The following is a 25,127-nucleotide window of genomic DNA, read 5'->3' on the forward strand; positions in this document are numbered from 1 at the left end:
TCACTCTGAAGCAAGAGAATTCATGTACTGGAAACAAGCAGCTGATACATATGTACCTATTATTGCAAACAGTATGTCCAGGAACAGATTTCAAGAAAAAAAACGATTCATTCATTTTCTTGATAATAATACCCTTGACATGAACGATAAAATGGCAAAACTCCGTCCGCTCAGTAAACTTTTGTGCCAAAAGTTTCAAAAGTGGGGATATATGCATGAGCATTTACCTATAGACGAATCAATGGTGAAGTATTTCGGTCGACATTCTTCTAAGCAATTTATAAGAGGAAAGCATGTAATATTTAGTTTCAAAAAGTGGATGCTTTGCAGCAAAGATGGCTACATGTATGAATTCGATACATATTGCGGAGCTAATAACGTAAGGCCTTCATTGAAAGCCCTACCATTAGAGTCTAGAGTGGTTTTCGACCTTCTAAGGAATGTTGACTGTCCAAGTGACCATGTTATTTATTTCGATAACTTTTTTACTAGTTATAGCCTAATGAAGATTCTAAAAGAAAAAAAAATTAGAGCAACCGGAAGAGATCGGGATAATCGGTTAAAAAAATGTCCTCAATGCAATGAATTGCTGTTTCTCAAATGGAAGGACAATAGCATCGTAACGATGGCCACGAACTACGACCAGATGGAATAACTTGAAAATGTCAAACGGTGGAGCAAGGATGAGCAGAAGAAAGTCAATATTCCTCAGCCACTTCTTTTCAAAAACTACAACACGAACATGGGTGGTGTTGATCTGCATGACCAGTTCATCAACACCTACTCCATTGAAATAAGAGGCAAAAAGTGGTGGTGGAACCTATTCACAGCCATGATCTCGTCTACTACGTCCAATGCCTGGAGGCTCCACAAGCTAGCAAACAGCTACAAAGGCGATCTACTAGAATTCACGAGATCAATAACACTACATTACCTCCGGTTTCATACTTTGAACCAAGGACAACCTATACTCACAGTCAAGCGAAGCATTGTGGAGAGCCAAGGGTACCACTTCCTCAAAAAACTTTCAAATCAACTAAGATGTCGCTAATGTTCTTTAAAATCGAAATGGTGCTGTGAAATGTGTAATGTAACACTATGTATTGAAAAAGGGTATTTTAAAAATGTTCATGTTAATGAAAATTAATATGGTATGACCCCATTGTACTAAAAAAAGGACACCTCCATAACTGTTAAATACAATTTTTTTTGTATATTTTTTTTTGAATACATCTTAACTTTCACCTTAATAAACATAAAATACTATAAAAAACAATTAAATACCTTTGGGTGTTAATGGGTTAAGACTGCATAACTTTAGGTAGAAAATAAAATGGTTTGGAAATTTGTTGGTTTCTCCGATTGAGAATTTCTTTTAGACTTTATGTGTGGAATGATGTTAAATGCTAATTTGAATCGCCAAAATCCACACGGGGGCCTATGAGGGAGGATTATGAGGTTCGCGGTGGATCGTTTTCAATTCGACCTTTCAAATTCCTTATTAACGAATTCAAGACGAAGCGATTTGACACTTTTGGTTTTACTTTTTCTTCCTTTATTCCAGTGATTTGACAGATTCCACAAATTTCGTTTTAATTTATTAATAATATTGATAATATTTATATGAATGAGAAAAACAAAAACTCAACAATAATATAATAACAATTAACAAAAATATTAAAGTTCAGCTGATTGAATAGTTAATTCATTTAAAACATATGTTTTGAAGGTATCTCTTGAACAACTTTTAAAAATATCTATTTTATTACATACAGCATTAGTTTCCCTGATGCAACGAGAAATTGGCTCATTAAGTCCATAATTTGTGCGATGAAAATTTTCATATAAAAGGTTAGATTCACGAACATTCCTCTGAGGAACACGAAGTTTTATAAGATTTAATAAATTAGGACATTTTATGTGATACGTTAAAATATCTCTGATGAATATAACAGAGAAGCAAGTACGCCGACTTTCCAGAGTTTTAATATCGAATAGTGAGCACCTTGTTTTGTAGGTTGGCATATCAATTCGCCAATGTAGTTTAAAGATTAAATATCGAGTAAAGTTTCTTTGAACTTTTTCAATTCTATTACAGGAGTTTCTATAAAAAGGATTCCAAACTACACTAGAATACTCCAACACAGATCTTACCAGAGAATTAAAAAGTGACTTAAGAGAATATGGATCTTTTAACTCTCTTGTGTTTCTCTTTAAAAACCCGAGCATTTGATTAGCCTTGTTAACCGTATAGTCAATGTGTGGCAGGAATGAAAGTTTAAAGTCTAAAACGACTCCAAGGTCCTTTTTACATTCAACTCGTTCTAGATTTACATGATTAAGTTCATAATTGAATAGAATAGGGGTAGTATGCCTAAAACACGACATAACTTGACATTTAGAAACATTAAGATGGAGGAAATTAGACTGACACCATTCTGTTAATCTAAGTACATCTTCAAGAAGTAAATGACAATCAGATAGACATTTAATTCCACGATACAACTTAAGGTCATCGGCAAATAAGAGACAAGGAGAAGATACAAAAATTGACGGAATATCATTTATGAATAATAAAAATAACAATGGGCCCAAATGACTTCCTTGAGGAACACCTGATAGGACATAAATATTTTCAGAATAGTAGTCTTCAATTTTAACAATTTGAATCCTGTTGGAAAGGTAAGATTTTAACCAGCTCAGAAGTGTAGAGTGAAAACCGAGAGAAGATAGATAAATTATAAGAAAATTAAAATAAATAAATTATAAGAAAATTAAAATAAAGCTAACTCACATTTTAATATAAATGCGATCAAGAAAGAATCTTTCGGATTTCAATTCGCCACTTAACATTATGACATTTCAAATTCGCCTTCGAATTCGTTAATTGGTCGAATTCAAAACGAAGAAGGCGAAAGCGAAAGCCCATAATCAGACCCCAGAGTGAGTCCGAGAAAAAATCGCACCGAAGACAAATTCAAAATTTTAGTTGATAAAGAACCTCGCCAAGACAAAACTTACAAGTAACAGTCCTAGTTTAGCAAACCTTTGCGTAATAACCTTTCATCGTATATCCATGTGAGTGGTATAAAACTAATACAAACTTATTTATAATGTAAATTTGCCAAATGGATTTTTTTTTTCAAATAGAATAATACAATACGGATAAAAATTGATATCTCATTCAGAGACAATTTACGTTAGTCAGTCCCTTTGGTAAAAATACATGCGTCTTTTTGGCTAACATCAATCAGCCTTATCACGAATTCCATCGTAATTAAAAACTTACGAATTGCGAAAAAACGTATCCAATGTGAACGTATTTAAAAATGATTTTTTTCGGGATTCGTACACGTTTTCGATTCGCAATTGGGCTGAATAATTTTCGATTACGATGGAATTTGTGATGGGGCTGAATGACCTGAGGTAAATTCATTTAAACGTTCACAACCATCGAAATAATCATTTATGTAAATCAAATACCAGATATCGTTGGTGATATGTTTTGAGTGCTCCTAAATGAAATAATCTAATATTTCATAACACTATGACCAGAGACGTAAAGCAATAGCAAATAATGATCATACAAAATATCGCTTCAGCAAAATTTGTGTATCAGTTCAGTATACAAAATCAGAGAAACCTTCAAAACAATTATTGATGTACAGTGGCTCACAGCTTATTTGACCCACTGTGTTTAAGGAGCAACTGCTCATTCAAAAACAAGGGAATAACGGTGTTTATTATGTCAGTCTCTAATTTTTTTTATATCCAAATTATTATTATTAGTTTCAGTTTTTTTTTTTCAAAAAGGCAGCATGTTTTTTGAGCATGGGGAAGCGAACAACAATTAAACCACGTGGAATTGTTCTCTTTCATCACAGGAATGGACTTTCTCGGAGGAAAATAGCGAAAATTGTCAATACTCCAGACGACACCGCCAAGACCATAATCCACCGTTTTTTTTTAAACCGTGTGGAGGATAAGGGAAAAAATGTTCCGAACAAAATTTTTACTATACGTCAAATGAAAGATACATTGTGCGCAAAGTGAAGTTAAACCCCAAGTTATCTGCACCAAAACTGACTAGCGAGGTATAAAACAGGCTCGGAAAGTCTTGCTCTCCTGAAACCATAAGACGCATTTTGAGGAATAATTAGTTTTAATAAGAAAAACCGAGATAGTCGTTTAAGGTTCGTAAAACAACAATAGAAAGATGCTAGCTTTTGGAAGCAAGTTATATTTGCGGACGAGTCAAAGTTTAACATTGTCGGATCCGACGGGTGATCTTATGTCTGGCCCAAACCAAATACAGAGCTCTAGGACAAAAATCTCAGAGCAACAGTATAGCATGGAGGTGGTGTCATGGTTTAAGCCTGCATGTCAGCAGCCGGAGTTGGGAAGCTGGAGTGCATTGAGAGCACAAATGATAAAATGGCGTACCTTAATATCCTCAAACAAAATTTGCTCCAAATGGCAGAACAAATGGGTATAAGACGCTCGTTTCGGTTTTGTCAAGACAACGACCCGAACCAAACTTCAGAAATTGTCCAAACATCCATGATTTATAAATGTCCCCACGTCATAAAACTCCCAGCACAAAATTAACACTTGAAATAACAAACTATTAAATGAACTATAAACTCTGAAAAGCGCTTGTTCTGGCGGGGCGATTTTCAATTACCGCAGCACGAATTTCCTTCTGATTTTTTTTTACAGTTGGGTAGGGGTCTCAATAGAACATGTTTTAAATATCAGGGCGAGGAAACAACTTTAAGTCATAAAAAAATATTTTCTTTTTCGGACTTAACCCTACTTTTTTGTATTGCATTAGCCAAAAAACAAAAAACAATTTGATTTTAATTGATAGCACGGCGCGGCGTACTAACAGCTATGTATGTAAGGAGGGCAGCATGCCCCCCTGCTTGGGGTCACTATAGGATTTGGGGTGGGTGCGAGTTTGGGTATATGCAAAGTACTTTTTCATTTGAGCACTAAAATAAAAGAAATTACCAAGAAAAAAAATTATGGCAACACGGAACAAAAAACAGGGAAGAAATGTCAAAATCAACCATTTTTGTGTATTTTGTATGTAAAAAAGTGATCTTTAAAATTAATTAAAAATAGAAATAAATGTTTCTTCGCTCTAAAATTGCTTAAGTTATTATTCATTTGCTCATATCTATCGAAAAGTTGAGCCGAAAATAGACATACTCGTAAGTTAGAAAAAAAGAATGTTTAAGCGTGAACTACCAAATGCAAAATGCAAATGTAACAATTGTGCACTTTAGATTTGTATCAGTTGTTTTTTTAGACGTGTGGTTTTCAATCTGGCAATAGTTTTTTTTCAAGTTGGTATTTTTGACAGTTGTCTTGATTTGTGCTCAACTTTTCCCGTGTGCTAGAAATGTTGTCAGGGATAAAGGAAATCTACAGTTTTAAGCCAAATCCGAACGGCTATTTTGAGAAAGCACAGTTCATAACATGAATTAGTCCTTGAAGAGTTGTCAACATCTCACAAGAGGTAGAATCCTGAAAATACTTAAGATGACACAGGCCTACGCATTTACCATCACGCCACAGGTACTGCTCAGTTTCTTTTGCCATTTTATATTGACTCAGCCTTGAAGAACGTAACCAAATGTATTAACAAAATAATGGTTCGGTTTGCATGGCCCATCAATTTAATGAAAAAAATGTTGGTTAGCACATTATATGGTGTCGTGGGCCTGTGGCGGGCATGGTCTCAATGATAGTGCGTTATGGGGTTATCTGAAGTCGCTTATCTACGCAGATAAGTGGCCTCAAAAAATGGGCAAAATTGGGCCTCGCCTGGAATTTGTTCGAAACAGCAGTAGTGGCCATTGATTTTGTTTTAATTTTAAAACACAATAGCAAAACTTATCTATACACTTAACAGTCTTATTTAAAAACGCCGTTTAGAGCCTACATAAAGTTATGTAATCTATGTAATCTCTATAATGCCTGTAAACGCAAAAATGATATTTATAAATTTTATGCAAGGTTGCATAGTTCCATAATAAGCTAAACGCGTTTTGAGATTGAATAGAGCATAGCTACATAAAAAAAATTATTGTTATTATTATTTTGTTAAAGTCATTTTGATTTCTCTCCATTAAACAATAATGCCTTTCCAGTTTAGCTCGTTTTCGAGAAGGCGAAAAGTTTATAAAAAAGGTACAAACCAATGGCCTAAGAAACAAAGAATTTAAAAAAAAATATTGATTTTCAAAAGAGAATATCATACAGATAATTGGAATTATCCGTTTTTTATTTTATTACTTCATCGCACGTCTAAAAGAACACCCTTTATATAATTCCTTTAAAGATTAAGATATCTTTGTTTTCGTAGCAGCTGAGGTTTTTTACGTATCATATCCACGGCGAGCGTAAAATTTAAAATGAAATTGCTCCATTATAAAACTAAAGGTTTTATACGCAAAGAAGAAATTAACATAAATTTATCTTCGAAAATCGAAACTTACTTATTTACACTTCCTTACCATCAACATTAATCTAGTACAATTTTCGAAACTCTCTTACGCCCATCCCTAATCAAGATAATTGACAGCAGAAGCTGAGAAAACAATTTTATATTTTTCATGGAAAATAGATCGGCAGTGAAATCATAAAATTAAATATAATTTTCCTTTTATCTAACCTCTAGGTGCATACATATATAAATTGTCTAATTCGTAAATAGGTGGCTAAACAAGCAGTGTTAAAACGACTCCCAATTATTTTTTAATTCGAAATCTCACAATTTATTTCCAAACAAAACACAAAGTGCTGAAATGTGTCGCTAAAAAGCTAAAATAAAAGAAAGGGGGCAATGAACAAAGAAGTACACTACGAAGGCTGGTTGATAAAATCACCACCAACCAAAAGGATATGGAGAGCTGTGAGTCACATAAATTTTATGTTTTGCCCTAATTTTCCAAATAGGTGTATTTTCTATTAGTTGATAGTTTAAATGTTTGGCAATAAATTAAGTTAAAATTCAACATCCATTCGCATACAACAACAACGACCAAAGTGTAGGGTGTAACCACATCCCATTTGTGAGGGGAATGTTTAATAACATTCCGATACCGCACCTAACCTTTTCTCCATCCTATTAAATAATCCATAGTTTTAGTCTTGAAAGAAAAATAGTGTTGTGGTTTTGTTTTATCGGAATCTGTCGCAATCTGCAAGTACTCTTAAAAAACAAGATCAGTCAGCTTTGACATCGACATAGGCTATAGACTATAGGCATCGGCATACATCTTGATATACTTCAATCGGCATCAAATGAACTATGATAATGAATCATGCATATTATTAGTTAGGTATTAAGTAGAGTTTTTCTATTTCTGTGTTTTGTATGGTTTTCATTGTCCCAACTGGAATTCCATTGAAAACAACAAATGCACTCGAATTACATACTCTCTGTGCAATCATAATCATTACATTATTATAATAATATGCATTTATTTATTATTTGTCATTCCTCAGCGCTGGAGACGACGGTGGTTCACTTTGAAACAAGGTGAAATTCCTGAGCAATTCTGCCTGGAATACTACACTGACCGAAACTGTCGTAAACTGAAAGGTGTCATAGATTTGGATCAATGTGAGCAAGTAGACTGTGGTCTGCGATTGGAAAATCGAAAACAAAAGTTTCAGTACATGTTCGATATAAAAACTCCTCGAAGAACTTATTATCTAGCTGCTGACACGGAGGCCGATATGCGTGATTGGGTGAATTGCATTTGTCAAGTGTGCCACTTGCATGATACAAAACAGTCGAATGAGTTGCAAGGTAAGTCCAGAACTGTTCATTGTTAAATTTGTAGTTTTTCGATGGTTTAAATTGATTGCAGATGAAAAAATACATATCGCAAAGAGTCTGACAACAACAACGGAACAACAGTTTGTGCCATCGAATGAAACGACGACAAGTACAACTGTCAACACTTCGGGTTCCCATCACGAAACCTCCATGACAAAACAATCTCCGATGAGTTCCGATTGCTTGAGACAATCGGTTATTAGCAGTGCATCGCAATCGGGCAACGATTGTTCGTATGTCAATACCGATTATACCAATAGGGAGACTATGGTGTGCGGCAGCGGTAGCGGCAACCAACCGTTGTACGTTAAAAAATCGTTATCATCATCAAATCAAGGAGCACAGAGCAGCACTTCAAAGTCCACCACACCTGCATGGAAAACAACTTCAGATTCTTCATCGCGTTTGGCAGTAAGTTCGCAAGGAGTTGTTCGAAAAATTCCCGAGAATCTTGTGCTGAGTGCTACAACTTTAGTCGAAGGCAATGTTGAGCCTTCGCCAGCATTGAGTACGTCTTCGGGGCCTTACATTCCAATAAGTGAATGCTTTTCGGGAAGTCCAAAATTTTTGGTTCGTAAAAAGAATACTTCGTCTTTTTTTTAAGTATTTGAATAATATAAAATTTTAACTTTTATTTCTAGACCGATGGTGGAAATCCTTCAACTCCACTCAACAATTTGGATCCGAAGTTTTATGATACCCCTCGAAGTCATAATAATATCGGTTTGAATTTGACCAACGATCAATCATATTCCCCCAAAATCACTAACTGTGGATTGGTAATATCCTACTGCTAAATATTGGTAAATACAAATTAATTTGTTTTCTAAATTTTTTAGCAAACGACGACCTCAACTAAAGCACGAAGTGGCCGTTCCAGTCCAACAGATTCGGAAAGTGTTTTTACCGACGACGATGAATGGACGCATCCTTTACCGCTTAGAGAAAATGTTGGTGAGTCATTGTTTATTATTGAAAAACATAAGCAATCGTTTTTAATATTTAATATTATCAGAAAATTAGTTGTCACAAATTTTCTGATTCCGATTTTAAACGTTGTAGATACAACATCTTTCTTTGTTATTATTATATCCTGTTTGTAAAACAACCAGACTCTAATAAGTTAACGAGAATGGTGAGCCGACAAGATATAAGGACAGACTCGTAGTGAAGGGATATTTTTTAAAATTATATGTTATAATGTTTCTGGGTTGAAAACAAACTAGTAATTCCTCCTTTTTTTGAATTTATTTTAAAGTATGATATTATTTTTGGATAGAAACTTTTCTAGAGAAACACAATTTGTGAAGTACCGTAAACCGGGGTTACTTTGCACCGTTTTTTTTCACTATTTTTAGAAAATCTCTTAAAAACGGTAGACACAATTTTTTTTTTACTTCATTAATAAGATATGAAGTAATGCATTTATGTTATAAAATATATTAAAATAATAGTAAAAATATTTATTTTTTTCATTGAAAAGTGGAGCAAAGTTATCCAAGGGAGGGGGTTACTTTGCTCCGATCTACATTTTCTATCATTGTGCCTTTATTCCAACTGCTGGCGCAATGATATTCAGACTGTTTTTTAACAATGCTCTAAAGATAATTTCTGTGAAAATAATAACTGAAACCAAAATATACTTTTCGTTTTACAAGAAAAAAACAAAACTGCAAATATTTCTCTTAAAAGAAAACGAGTATTTTAGAGTTATTAATAGAGAAAATAAGAGTTTTTATTATGTAATTCAGTAGGTAAATGTGTAACGATAAATTAAAAAGAACATAAAAAGTATTTCAATTTATAAAAACAAAACAAAAAACTTAATAACAAGAATAAATAACAGAACATAAAATGTATTTCAATTCATAAAAAAACAAAAATCTCAGGTAATAACAAGAAGGCAACGACTAACATTTAGTCAAATATAGATTTAAGTTCTCGAACTTGGAATTTACCTCTCTTAGAAATTTGTTTTGGTGGCATAATAGAACCTAAAACATCTGACCATGAATAGTTTAGCTCATCTCTTACTGTTGGCCATTTCCATAACTTCAATGACTTCTGCATTGAGTTAATTTTCACGCTATTGTCATCAAATGAGACAATTTCTCCTGGATACAATTGTCCTTCATAGGAAAACACGACAAACTGCCCCACTTCTCGAACGACTTCATTGAAACACATATCGTGTTGCGATGTTTTACCTTCCAAAAAATTTACGAATTGGTTTTCCCTCATTTCTTCGTTTTCCAGTTCATTGAAATTGAAATCATCCGAAGAGTTGTCATCAAAAACCATATCCGTCTCCTGTCTAAGGTGAGAAGAATCGGGCACATCATCATCATATTCTGTTGTTTGGCGAGAAGTACTTGGCTGATCCTGTCTGTATCCAATGGAAATTGATATCGTTCACTGAATTTTCTTCATCAGCCATTATCTCCTGGACACAGACACTTTTCCCAGCTGGAATATTCATTTTTTTTGTCTTTTTACAACAACATTAGTAGCTTCTTGCCTTTTTCCATGTAATGCTTTAAGGAACTCAGGTTGCACCGAATTTTCATCACAGGACTTTCTTGGAATGCGGCTAAGTACTTCTTCCGCGTTTACCGGATATATTCCGCACTTCCGGAATATGGCAGGCAAATAAGGGTCACTTCGTGTGCGCGACACAGTTGAAGAGCGTGTACAGTTATATGTGAAGAAAGGTTGTCACAAATAATCACTTTTTTTCCTTCAAGCCTTCTAAGTCTAGGAATCATTTGACACTCGAGCCAGTCTGTAAATATGTTTGCATCGAACCATCCAGACACACTTACGTTATATCGACAGCCTGTGGGACCATTTTCCGTCCACGTTGTCCACATCTTCGTAGCCCGATACACAACATAAGGCGGCATAAGCTCCCCAGCAGCGTTACCGCAAAACATCACAGACACTGATGTCTTGGAAGCATTTCTAATTATTTCTGGATACTTGCTTACTTTTTTAACGAGAACTTTTTTTTCCAGGGTCATCAGTTAAGTTCGTTTCATCAAAGTTCCAAATATTTGTAGGGGGGACGTCTTTAAGATCTTGTGCTATGTTTTCGAAAAAACTCCTCAGCATAGGCTCATGTACTCCCGCTCGTGTGCGTTTAACATTTTCTGCAAAACGTACCGAAATGCCTGGGTGTCTTGCTATGAAAGCATTTATCCAATCAATGCCCGGGAGGTTATTTTGAAATACTTTTACATGTCTTCCACATCGACTTAAGTAGTTTTTGATTATGTCGCAGTTCTCCGACATTAATCGGAAATCCGAACTCGACAAAACTTCGACAAAACTTTGCTCTTCTTCTGCAGTAAAAACATTGTACCGTCCTGGTTTTTTTTTAAATGCTTCTTTCCCTTCAATTTGTAAATGATGGTTCTTCTTGGAATTTTATACTTTTCTTCAGCCTGTCTTTGTGAAATTTCGCCCCTCCTTATCTTATCCAAGCAATTTTGTAGGGTCTCAGCTGTATAATCGGCATAACGTCTTGTCCCCAAGATCCTGGTATATTTTCTAGGCATTTCTGTGAAGAGTAGATTCGTATACGATCATTGCATTAGTTACAACTAAAAACAATATATTGGTACCTAGATACAGAAACATATTTCGGGGTAACTTTGCTCCGGAGCAAAGTAACCCCAAACCAACTTTCGGGGTTACTTTGCTCCAGTGCAAAGTTACCCCAAAATTAAGAAAATAGATATGTTTTCACAAAAAAAAAATATCATTATGTTTTGAGACCAAGAAGGTTAACTTTGTATAAAATTAAAAGAATAAAAGACACTTAAACGGTAACATAAATACTTACTTTTTGTATTTGGATACACACACTTTAACACTTCAAATTTTCTACCTGCAAAAAAACACACAATTAGGTCGTTCCTCTTCGGACTACTATGGTTGACTGAAAATTAAACTTAGATATGCAGCTGCACATGATTTTGCACACACATAAACATTATATTATATAACAGTTAGATCGGTGAGCAAAACTCAACGTGTCTGAACATGAAACGAATATTAAACTCTTTATGACAATGACGTAAAATTACACCCGCTGGGGCAAAGTAACCCCGGCTTACGGTATTTTAAAGATTATAATATACAATTTATTCCATCCACGAGAAGTAACATTTTTGGTAGAGCTAGCGGTGGAATGTTAATTGCATTTAAATGTAATTTGACCATTTTTGTTAAATTTAAAAGAATTGGTAGGAAAACAGTTGTAGAGATAAACCATAAGCATGACTTCTATTATATTGTACCAACTTATTTATACTGCAATAATTGGGCAAATGAATTTAATGAATTGGAAATATTTTTTAATGAAAATGAATTGCAAAATATCATGGTAGTCGGTGATGTCAATGGTAGAATTGGTAATTTTCAGAACCCAGATTCTCTGGTGCAAAATGTTTCTCATGTAATTGGCTTAGTGTTGTCGAGGATTTCGAGGTTGTACCTATCTGCAAATTTCTCTGGTCATTTACCAGTTGTTACCTCTATAAAATGTAACTTTACACCCATTAACACATTAAATAGATTAAAATGGATAGAAAATCGTGCTGAAGTGTATAGACGAAGGCTCGACGCTCAGGTTAATTGCCTTTCCTCCCAAGAACATTATAGTTATGACCAGGCCGTTGAAAATATTTTAAAAAGTGTAAGACAAGCAGCAGTTTTGGTAAAACCTAAATCCAGAGATAAATTCGTAGCTGAGTGGTTTGATTGGGAATGTTGAAAACTCCTCAACAAATCTTTCGCAAATTCAATTTTTTTTAAAGTCTTTACATAGAATCCAATAAACTGTATAAAAAGCTCTGTATTCAAAAAGAAAAAAAATATGTAAATGGCGTAGCAACCAGGCTTTCAAACTGTAAAGACGCAAAAACATTCTGGTCAAACGTGAGATTGTTAGGTGGTTGCAAGAGTATGTCAGCCTCAGCTATTGATGTTGAAAAACTCGCCGAGCACTTCGAACAGCTCCTGAACCCTTTGACAACAAGTTTAAAATCAGTATGTCCTTCCTTTAGTTTTAATCCCAGAATTAGATGGACCAATCACAATAAGAGAGTTGCATGGAACTCTAGAAAATATGAAAAATGAAAAATCTGCAGGAGTTGATGGTATACCGAGTGAATATTATAAATATAGAACTCCGAATTTTCTAAATCATATTAATGACTTCTTTAATAGACTTCTTGAAGAAGAAGAAATTCCAAAGAGTTTCTTAAAAGCATGGATCTGTGCTATTTTTAAAAAAGGGGATTTGCAACTTCCGAGCAACCACAGGGGCATTTCGATTCTGCCATGTCTTAGGAAAATATTCACCCATCTTTTATACCAAAGGTTGACAAAATGGGTTGAAAAGAATAAACTCCTTAGTATTTTCCAAGCAGGATTATCTACAATAGACCATATATTTGCTCTTACAAGCATAGTAAAGAATTGTTTTGAAAAGAAAAAGAAAATGTACGCATTTTTCGTTGATTTTCAGGCGGCATTTGACACGGTGAACAGAGAATATATAAATTATCTACTTTGGGTTTATCCACTAAATTTCTAAATTTGGACAAACTCCTTATAACTGGCACCTCTGCTGAAGTCTGGAATGGAAATTCGATGTTTGACTTTTTTAATACAACATGTGGTGTTCCTCAAGGATGTGGATTGAGTCCCATTATGTTTTCACTATTTATTGACGATGTATCTAAAAATTTTCCGGGTGGAGTCATTGTCTGTCGGTGATACACTTATAAAGATGCTTTTATACGCGGATGACATTGTTATTTTGGCTGATAACCCCACATCTTTACAGCTTCAAATTAATAATCTCAAAATTAACGCCACAAAGTCAAAAATAATGATTTTTGGAAGTACTCAGCGAAGAAGAACTCCCAATGACAAATGGTTTTTAGATCGCGAACCGTTAGAAATAGTATCTCAATACAAATACTTAGGTTTTCTAATAACGTATAACCTTGATCTCCGCCCTCATGTTAAAGAAAAATGCATTGCTGCCAAAACAGCAATAAATCTCATGTGGAGTAAATTCTTTTGCAATAAATATGTCGATGCTACTGATAAGTTTAGAGTATTTGATGCAACTATAAGAACGTGCCTTTGTTACGCAGATCAAGTTTTTGGCTATCGAAACATGGAGGAATTCGAAGTTGTTCAACGTTTCTTTTTCAAACGCATTTTCAAACTAGGTAGTTCAACTCCAACGTATGCTATCCACGTAGAAACCGGTATAGCACAAATATTCCTATAAATAAATAAATTGGGTGGCGCAACAGTCCGTTGTGAACCAAGGCATAGTGACTTACAACTCTCAACCATTCCTGTGTGCGAGTACTGTTGTCAGGAATGGAAGGGCCCTACAATTTTAGGCCGAATCCGAACGGCTAGTTTGAGAAAGCACTTTTTCATGACAAGAATTACTCTTGAAGGATTTTTCAATTCCTCGCAAGAGGCAGTACCCGCGAAAATTAATTAATTTAAATTAAGGTGGCACAGGCAGGGATGGAACCCAAGACCCCTTGCATGACAGTACAAACGCACTTTTTTTTTTTTTTTTTTTAATTCATTTTTATTAAGTCATTCTTAAACCTATCTTAAAGCTAGACAAAAATTCGTACAACTAGCCTAATTATCCATAACTTACAACTAACTTAATGGTCCCATACGGACACTCTAAGTTAAACTATAACACTTAATACTAATGCCTTTCGGCCCTAAGATCTATTTTACTTCAATTTATATTTTATTTATTTCTCTATTTATTAGAAAATTTTAAAAAAAACTAATATCAAGATCCTTTTTTTTTTACTTAAAAACTACTTAAAATAAGGTCCTTAATATAAAACTTAAAACTAACTTAAACTACCTATTCTACCTATAAACTACTTGAAACTAGAACAACCACAGCAGCAAACTATCTAACATTTTTGTTTTTCATATTTTGTTGTCTTTTTTTTTTATTTTTTTATTCCATGTTTTCTTTTTATTTTTATTTTAATGTTCTTTTTTTTAATTTTTTATTTTTTTTATTTTTTTTTATTGTTTTTTTTTTTTTGTCCATTTCTTTTTGTGCCACCATGCCTATTCTACTTAAAACTAAACCCTAAAACTATAAAACAAGTATGTAAGCCGGCCAAGGCTTAAAACCCCATCCAGACTACCCACTATCAAGTGCCGATTGAAGCCACCAAAACTGGTTCTCCTGCTTCACCCTATCAGTTCGGTCCCTTTCGGACACAGCCCTACTGAACCGAAGGAGCTCCGCTCCGCCTTGTGCCATGACGTCCCGATTGTACAGGAGTCGCCTATCCACGGTTCGTCGTCTGACGTGGTAGATTAACGGAACAGCCAATCTATCCTGTATCAGACCGCATCTATCTAAAAAGAGGAATGCCTCTGGGGGAATGAAGCCGCTCAAGCGTGCACTCTCAAAATACTCGTCGTTCGGATAGAACGCCCCGAAAATTTAATTGTTGGTCGAAGACATAGCTCTTGTCAATTGTCAATTCTGTTGATTCGAGCCCCGTTGTATAGGACCTCGTTGGAATAGTAATGCACATAAGAGGATTCGGCTGTTCGATATAAACCGGTACAGCGTCGTAAACACTGCCGCTCGAACACCCGAAACTTCTCCATCTGGGAAGGGGCAACGTTGAACCACACAGGACAACCATAAACGATCATTGGCCGTATGAGGGCCATGTAGCAAATTACCTTCACTCTGGGGTCAAGCCGACTGCTAAAAAACAGTCGTTTCGTCAGAGCGAAGGCTCCTCTGGCCCTGGTCAGAGCAGCATTTATATGTCTGTCGAAATATAAATACTGATCTAACCAGATACCGAGGTACTTCACTACACTTTTGCTCGCCAACGGCTGCCCGTGAAGATCAACGATGACCATCTTGCGCCAATTCTTACACGTATCCCTCGTGGCCCTAGCCAACGGAGTCCGGAACAGAATTGTCTCTGACTTTTGGACATTTATTTTCAGTTTCCAGTCGTCGCAATATCGCTGAATCTTGTCGAAATCACGCTGCAAAAGAATTCTAATAACCTCAACCTTTCGGGCCGTTCTGTACGCACTTAATTCGTCGGCGTACGCAATTGCCTTTGTAAGACTACCTATCAGATCGCTGGTGTAAATGCTGAAATCATACAGTATATACAACAATGGCTTGCTTATGCCAAGCCTGCTCAGTTTTAGGTAAAGACTCTCTAACCATACGGTGTTAAATGCCTTTTTCTAATCAACCAGAACAGCACCTGTGCATTTTTGTTTTGATTTATTCCATTGGATTGAATTGTGTCATTGCAGCCCACTTAGTCAGAGCCCTATTAATGATTTTTTCGAAAACTTTGCTGATGCTCGGAAGAAGACTTATCGACCGAAGATTTGACGGGTTGGAGTTGTCCTTTCCCTTTTTCGGGAGAGGATGAACCACAGCAGTCTTCCAATGCACTAGATAATATGCATTATTCAGTGCATTATTGAAGAGCGTGGTGTAAATGTCAATTGCTTCCATCGGTAAATGTCTTAGTACAACGTTGGATATACCATCGACACCTGCTGACTTTTTATTTTTTATTGAATTGAAGATGAGCTGAAGCTCAACCTTCGTCACTAACAAGGGACTTGCTCCCGTTTGCTCGGCGATTATGGCATTTGCCAAGGAATCGTCATTGAACCGCATGAAACCGCGGTTCTCAGATCGCCATTGTGTCATATCATTTCGAAGGTAAAAGTGATTAAGTAGTGCTCTGTTTTCCAGGTCGTGGTTGGGGCGAATGCTAACATTCACCTTGTACACTTGCTGGAAAGCAGCTCCCACCGCCTCCACTTTTTCCTTCGGGTCTTCAATTATATAAAAGTCATCGTCAAAGATGGCTTCTTCTGGATCTATTTGCGCTGTCATGAGTACGTCTCTCTTTTCTTCGGTTCTTTGGAGTTTCAGACTCGGAAGGTCATTGTCGTTCTTTTTTCTGAATATCTTGTTGATTTTAGGGAACATACTAGGGTCGCTCGAATTAACTGACCGGATCTTGCGGTCCCAGTATTTGTTAATTGATAGCCTGTAGTTCTCCTTAATCAACAGATTGACATTTTTTATTGACGACTTCAGTGTCCTAACCTCCAAGTCGTGTGGGTCTGTAAGTCGTCTGTACAAGTTTTTGAGTCTTGTCAGTAAGCCACTCTTGTGCTTTGGCAGTGCGTCAATTGTCGCGTTTCTGTAAGCGTCCATTTGATCCCGTTCTCTGTACTTTGGGATTGTCCGTTCCATCGTTCGTTTTACTGTTTCGTCCATCTGTTGTAAATGTTGGTCAATTTCTGTATTTGTCAGGTTTCTGTTGTTTGGTGGGGCTATGTCACTCGAACGAAGTTCTCTCGCTAGGGCATTGGTGAAACGAGGCCACCGCATCTTACTGTAATTGTAAGAATGCGTTGGAACGTATTCCTCCAACTTTACCACCTCCTCCTTTACCACCCTCCATTTCTTTTCTCATATCCCGCCGCTTAGCGGAGTTGGCCCTCTCCACTTTATTTGGGCTATGCTTCTTGATTTTCCTTTTTTTGGTTGTTATTGCTTTTATCCATTGGTCAGATGCCTGACCTGATGTTGTTGCAGTTGCTTGCGGTACCGCTGCTGGCATCACCGCAGCATCGAACGATGTGTTGGCAGAGGTATCTTTCGATACCCCCGCTTTCTTCTCTTTAACCATTTGCTTCTCTTCCCAACTAATAAAATCCACAATTTCTCGGTTGTGAAAAAAAGCTATTAATTTTTTGGTAGACTCCGACTGGGACTCGAACCCACGACCCTTCGATCTGCCTTCGGACGCCACCTCCACTGGGCTATCGATTGTTACTTATTATGGTGGCAAACTGCCAACTTTACTTTTTAATTATAACTTGCACTAATTTAACTTTGAAATAAAATATGAAATACACTTCTTCACACTTTGGAAGTCAAAGAACGACTGACAGTCCAACGCACTAACCATCATGCCACGGGTACTACCACAAATATTCCTAGGCAATTTAAAATCAAATGCGGACTATATTGTTAAAGTTATGAATAGACCTGATACAAACCTTCACAAAAAAATAATGCAATACGCACTCCGATCTCAATTATCGCCTTTTAAAGAATGGTACGAATTGGCTAATCAGCATTGCTTTAATCTAAATCTTAAAAATATAAAAAAATGCATAGTAAAGATAGGTGACTCTCTTTATTTACAGTGTTTGCATAGAGCTCAAACTTCTAGCACTAGACTCAAATACAAAACACTAAACCACACACTCTACAGACTCGAAATAAGTCAATTCAAGCAGACGGCAACATTTGCCATGCTTTTATTCTTAGCTATTAAAAGATTGTACATTTATCGAGAATAATAAAGAATTTATAATAACAATAATAATACAAAAGGCTGGATTTGATTATGACGAAACCTACTCACCCGTTGCGAAACTGACAACCATACGAATTGTGTTAGCTGTTGGACTGTACAAAAATCTTATATTCCACCAATTAGATGTAAAGATGCATTTTTACATGGTGAGTTGAAGGAAGAACTTTATATGGCTGTTCCAGAATTGGTTTCCGAAGCAGATGGAAATTTTTATCGCTTACTCAAATCCATCTACGGCTTAAAGCAAGCACCCCGATGTTGGAACAAAAAGTTTAACGATTTTCTTCTTCAATTGGGATTTAAAAGATCCAATCAAGACTATTGTTTGTACACCAAGATGGGATAAAAAGAAGATGATATCATCATACTTTTTCTGTATTTTGATGATTTAGAGCCCCCGCAAACTGCAGACTTTTTGTCGGCCGATAATTTAGTCGGGTTGGGCTGAAAGTGCGCACACCGAGCCAACTAAACAGTTTGGTTGGTGAGCAGGGCGCAGGCTATCCAACAGTCGGACGACTATTTTCGAACTAGTTTGTTACTGACTTTTGAAGCGGTCGCACAATGAAAATATGGTCCAGAAAAATTATTGATCTCATCCTACTCCGGAGGAGGAAAATCAAGAAGAGATTCCGAGAGTATTGGGTGCATCCCATTCTCAGTGATAGATTAGTTAGTGGAAAATTTTACTCTATGCATTCCAAATTACTTGATTACCCGAAAAAATTGTTCGCCTATTATCGAATGAGCATTACCAGCTTCAATGAACTTGTCAAGTTAATTGGACCAGCAATAGCGAAGGAGGATACAAATTTAAGACTTTCTATACCTGTGGAGGAGAGATTGAGCTTAGATGTACACTGAACATACCTAGCTAATCTTATCTGTTTAAAAACGTTAAAAAATACTTATTTTAGCATCAAGTTTTTCTTCTGCGGTTAAATTTTGGAGTAAAGGGACCAGTGACAAAGCAAAATTCACATCTTCATCAGTATTAGGCTCATTTAATGCCTTTAATAATGGTTCATCCACGTCCGTCTGCTTCGGTACATTAGGTCTCTTTTTCCGCTGACAAATAGGGGTGGGAGTGGATGAACCAGCTTGATCATCATCCTCATCATTTGATAGAGAATTGTTCTCTTCCAGGTTACCTTCAGTAAGTCGGAGCGAACTGAACTATCGGCCGACTAAACAATCGTCATGTATGCGCAGGCGTGTATGCGCCAATACTGATTAAAAAGTCGGCCGATAGTTCGCCGACATATTAGTTTGAATGTAATTGGGTAGCCTATTAAACTTTTTTATCGACCGATACTGAATCGCTGTAGTGTGCGGATATGCATTCCTCTCCATACTGATTAACAAGCCGACCAAACTATCGGCCGATAAAAAGTCTGCAGTCTGCGGGGGCTCTTACTCATTGGTGGAAAAAGCTTAAGACAAATAGAGCAATTAAAGAACTACAACTTAAAAAGACAATAACTGAAATTACACTTGACAAGCCCTACAGAGAATTGCTTGGAAGCTTAATGTATATTATGATGTGCGTTAGACCGGATATATGTTTTCCAGTTGGATACATGGGAGAATACCAACAAACCCCATCAGAAATTCATTGGCAAGCTCTCAAACGAATTGTGAGATTTTTAAAACGGATTAAAAAGAAAAAACTTGTTTTCGAAGTAAGTAGTCCTAATCCTTTGATTGGATATGCTGATGTTGACTGGGGAAGTGATGTAATTCAAGTAAGGCAGAGTATATGGCCCTTAGTGCTGCTACATCTGAAGCCATTTGGATCCAAGGCATATTACAAGACCTTAAGCAAATTAACATGGAACCTGCAATAATTTACGACGACAATAAGGGATGTATTGGAATGGCTACAAATTTAGAGAGCAAACGGTCTAAACATTTAGATATAAAACACCACTTTATTCGAGATCACATTCAAAATGGACTGATTGAAATCAAGTCTATTGGAACAAAGGATCAACTTGCAGACATTCTTACAAAATCCCTTAATTCAACAAGTTTTCAAGATTTATGTTTAAGACTTGGTTTAAACGATTGAGAAGGGGTAGTGAGAAAATTAGTTGTCACAAATTTTCTGATTCCGATTTCAAACGTTGTTGAATATAATACATAACTATATTATATCCTGTTTATAAACCAACGGGACTCTAATATTTATTAATAAACTCTAATTTTGTTATAATCTCATTCGAATTTTGTTAAGTTTTTAATTATTGTTTAATATTTGAATAGATCGTAGCACACGTCCTTCGGATAGTTCCGTTGAGAATGAATCATTTGTCTTTACGTATTCTCAAAGATTCTCGAAATTCCCTGGAGATAATAAAGATGAAGAGAGCTTAGAGCAAGCAGCCGAAAATATGTCAAAAGTAGCTAAACGTAAAAGTAATTTAGTACTCGATATAACGAACGAACATGAGAAGTATGTTGTTAACTCATTTCTTTTTGAAAATATCAAACAAATTAAAAACACGTTGTTTTTTGTTCTTTAGAGTATTAAGAGAAATGCCTCAATTTTCGGACACGGAAAACACTTCGCCTGCCATCGGTCCTCGAGATGCATCATCGGTATGAAACTACACGAAACTAGTCCATAAGAATTTTTTTTAAACATATTTTTATATATATTTTTAGTGCGTGGAAGAGAGTTATGATATTCCACGTTCACACAATTTGCCTTATTACAACATGAGTCAATTATTCGACAAAGTAAACAGCCCCGAAAACCCAGTTGCGGCATCTACACCGAATCTTTTACTTGACGCAGAACCGCTGTCAGCAACAAGTTCAAATCGCACATTACCCCGACCGCATTGCTACACAAATGCAGCACCAACTAAAATGGAAGGAAATGTCTTTCGCTATGATTTTATTGATCAGGTACCCCAGTAAATAAGTCTGATTTCTAAGAATTGTGTATACTAAAGATTATTTTATTTACAGTCTGCTTTGCCTCCAGTTAATCGAAAGTTGAAACCGAAAGTGAGTCTAGAGGATAGGCCTCCGGAAGAACTGGCAGCGAAGCCGCCTCTGCAAAACAACGGACAAGATACGTTAACGAAGCTGACAAAAAAGGTGATGTCTACAACAATCCATAACAGTGGAGAGAGTTCTCCGCTGCGCCCACCACCATCGGTCGACAGAAAATCCAAACCAAATGCATTTAAGGTTTGATTCATTCATTTTGTTGTATTTTTGTTTGGTTTTTAAAAATATTTGTTAAAATAACAGGCACATGGTTTCTCTTCATCTGGTTGCACCACAAGAAGATCGGGTATTCCAACATCAATGGTTCTACAAAACGATGGCGATACCTACGTCATGGAAACTCGAACATTGCCCCGTCAGCCAAGAGGTCATATATCTAGTGTTTACAGCAACACAATAAACCGAGCAATGTCGCTCAGCAAAGCAACTCCACCAACACCGCAAAAGAACGAACATAAACTGCAGTATTTCGACCTGGACGTTTCCAATCCACCAGCAATGAATCGTGCTAGCATGAGTACTAGCAATCTAATGGCAGCAGGATCAAAGATCGGACTATCCGCTGATCCATCTGCAAGAGTTCCAGTTAAAAGCAGTGTGGTCTATAATTCAGTTGATTTTGTTAAAACGGATGCATTTAAGAAAATTCGAGAAGAACGAAAAATGGGCATTAATAAGTAACGACTGCCTTTAATAACAAATAAATAAATTAACATAAACGCATATTAGATCAATTTCCAATTTGTTATTGCACAACAAAAAAGTCCCAAAATCAAAAGTACATTAAGGTTTTATTTAAATCGCTTCGAATCGAGTGATTTCAACTGAGACGAAAATTCCAAAAAATTGAATTTGTTTTTAATCGAATATTTATTATTCGTCTAATGATTGGAGGCACCAGCACAAGAAAAAGAACCTAAATGTACCCTTTTATCAGCATAAACATACATATATATATAAATATAATTATTCCCAAGTAATAATCAAAACCAGTAGACTTTTACACTTTTTATTAATATTCTATTGCACACCTTTTTGTATTATAAAATTATAAACATTAATATTTGTCATAAAGAAAGTATCGCATTAAATCCGATTTTGTAAGAAATTAAGTACAAAATAATCGATAAAAAACAAAACGAACCCATATCATGTTTTGGAAGCGTTAAACGTTTGTTTCATATACATATACATACATAATAATATTAATCGAGAAAAGTAATTTTTTGTTTTCATTTTATGATACAAATTTAATCAAGATATCATTAAATTAAATTGTTTTATTTATCTAGACAGTGATTCCAACTTCTTTGTATTTTACTAAATAAATAAAAAAAACTGATATCACATTCAAAATGTATTCTTTTTATGCCGTAGAGCTCCAAAAGGAAAATAAGGACGTGCATGGAGCTGCTATTGGACGAAATACATATATAAGTTATGGCACCAAGAAATATTTAAAACAAAAAGCCACACAATTCGAACAAAGGATCATTGTTCTATTAAAGGAACTAGATATTTATTTTGTCCCCAAATCATCCACTCGGACACAGAAAACACCCCTTTTATATTCAAGTGTTTGAATCGTTTTTGTTTATGAAAACAAAGTGTCGCATCATTTTTCTATTCAATAAACAAACCAGTGTCGTAGCATCTTGCAACACGCACCAACACTAACGTACATACAGCATCAACGTAACCTATAGCAGTATAAAAACCATCCGGAGTTGTCCAGAGGACTCAAATTTCCAGTTTGGCTTTCGGGAAAAGCATTAGACTCTTCAACCGCTGGTTAAATTTCAACACGGCACTGCAGCCGCACTCAACCGTCATCGTGTTTCCGTTGCTTGCTTCCTGGACGTCGAAATTGCGTTTGACAGCGTTTGGATCGAAGTGCTCACATATAAATTAAACCTACTTAGTGTTCCATCCGTCTAATCAACATTTTGTTTTCATTACTTTCTTCCAGGAACTTCTTTGTCCAGTTCGGAAAATGCAAATCTTCAGTGAAAATCATAAGAGCAGGAGTAGCTCAAGGGTCTAAACTTGGACCGTTCCTCTTCAGCTTGCTGATCAGCGACCAACACCATGAGTTTGGAACTAGTCTGAAGGTCCAGCAACGGTAGAGGTCGATCGGCGACAAGGTGCAGAAGCATTGCAATCTCACTCCCGGATGGATCAGTGATACCAGCAAAGAGAAATGCCAAATATCTGAGTATTCACTTCAACGAGTTGTTAAAATTCAACCCCCACTCGAGAGCTGTCTTAAGAAAGGCTAATTTGGCACTGCACCGCCTTAAACCGCTCCTCATAAGAAGAACGGGACTCAGCCAGCCAATCAAATTGCTAATTTACAAGCAATTGTTACGTCCCATCATCGCCTACAACTTAACGGTATGGTTGACAATTTCAAAGACAGTCATAAAGGAACTTCTGGTATTTGAAAGGAAAATCCCACGGGGATGCATTGGACTCTCCTTCAACTACCAGAAGTAGAGACACTTCAGCAACAAAAGAGTCTACGACGAAGCTAAAATAATTCCCTTGGACAGTATCTGTTCCAAACAGCCATGAAGATCAAATCAAATCAAATGGGGTGGCGCAACAGTCCGTTGTGAACCAGGGCCTAGTGACTTACAACTCTCAACCATTCCTGTGTGCGAGTACTGTTGTCAGGAATGGAAGGGACCTACAATTTTAGGTCGAATCCGAACGGCTAATTTGAGAAAGCACTTTTTCATGACAAGAATTACTCTTGAAGGATTTGTCAATTCCTCGCAAGAGGCAGTACCCGCGAAAATTAATTAATTTAAATTAAGGTGGCACAGGCAGGGATTGAACCCAAGACCCCTTGCATGACAGTCCAACGCACTAACCATCATGCTACGGGTACCATGAAGATCACGGGAGGATTAAACAACCACCAAAACGAGCTAATCAGAACGATGAACTCCCAGCAACATCACCCTGAACCCAGATATCTGTGTGCCATGGTTATATTAACCGAGGAACTTGAGCCCACTATCGAAGAAGAAGATCTTCAATTTTACGCTGACACGGAGTCAGCTTACCACCGCTGCTAACTGGCTAACAGCCCATCAAACAGACAACCAGGCCTGAACACCCCGAGGATTTACTTACTTAAGGTGGCGCTACAGTCTGAGGCGGACATGGGCCTCAACCAACATGCGTCTCCAACCAGCTCGGTCCTTAGCTAGCTGCCTCCAGTTTCGCACGCCAAGTTGGTTGAGGTCCTCTCCCACCTGAGTCGTGGTCTTCCTTTACTGTGCCACCGTCCCTAGGGATTGGATTCTAAGACCTTTCGGGCTGGAGCGTTGATGTCTATCCGCTCTACATAACCTAGCCATCTAAGCCGTTGGACTTTAATTCTGCTAACTAGGTCAGTGTCGCTGTACAGCCCGTTAAGTTCGTCGTTATATCTTCTCCTCCATTCTCCATCTATGCGTACGGGACCAAAAATCACCCGAAGAATTTTTCTCTCGAAGCATCCTAAGACGTTCTCATCTTTCTTTAACAGAGTGGAGGCCTCAGCGCCATAAATGAGAACTGGGATGATGAGTGTCTTATAGATGGTGATTTTAGATGCTCGAGAGAGGACTTTACTTCTCAATTGCCTGCTAAGTCCAAAGAAGCAGCGATTTGCAAGAGTTATTCTTCGTTTGATTTCAGCGCTGGTGTCATTGTCTGTGTTAATAGCGGTGTCTAGGTAGACAAAGTCATTAACTACCTCAAAGTTATAGTTGTCCATGGTGACGTTT

General features: G+C 36.6%; 1 protein-coding gene across 1 annotated transcript; it reads left to right on the forward strand.

Annotated features, from left to right (window-relative positions):
• The first annotated feature begins 6,600 nt into the window (after positions 1-6,600).
• On the forward strand, positions 6,601-22,704 carry LOC129945489 (protein daughter of sevenless). Its single transcript, XM_056055273.1, has 10 exons — positions 6,601-6,922; positions 7,519-7,825; positions 7,887-8,425; positions 8,497-8,634; positions 8,695-8,809; positions 20,593-20,782; positions 20,853-20,928; positions 20,995-21,240; positions 21,304-21,528; positions 21,592-22,704. Exons 1-10 carry the CDS (start codon positions 6,854-6,856, stop codon positions 22,027-22,029), a joined length of 2,343 nt encoding a protein of 780 aa, XP_055911248.1. The 5' UTR covers positions 6,601-6,853; the 3' UTR covers positions 22,030-22,704.
• Positions 22,705-25,127: the final 2,423 nt, after the last annotated feature.

The sequence above is a fragment of the Eupeodes corollae genome, chromosome 2, assembly GCF_945859685.1.
Source record: "Eupeodes corollae chromosome 2, idEupCoro1.1, whole genome shotgun sequence".
Lineage (NCBI taxonomy): Eukaryota > Metazoa > Arthropoda > Insecta > Diptera > Syrphidae > Eupeodes > Eupeodes corollae.

Coding starts and splice junctions, on each gene's coding strand:
- LOC129945489 (XM_056055273.1), top strand. CDS start 6,854: ATGAACAAAGAAGTACACTACGAAGGCTGGTTGATAAAATCACCACCA. Junction 7,826..7,886: donor ACAGTCGAATGAGTTGCAAG/GTAAGTCCAGAA, acceptor AATTGATTGCAG/ATGAAAAAATACATATCGCA. Junction 20,783..20,852: donor ATAACGAACGAACATGAGAA/GTATGTTGTTAA, acceptor TTTGTTCTTTAG/AGTATTAAGAGAAATGCCTC.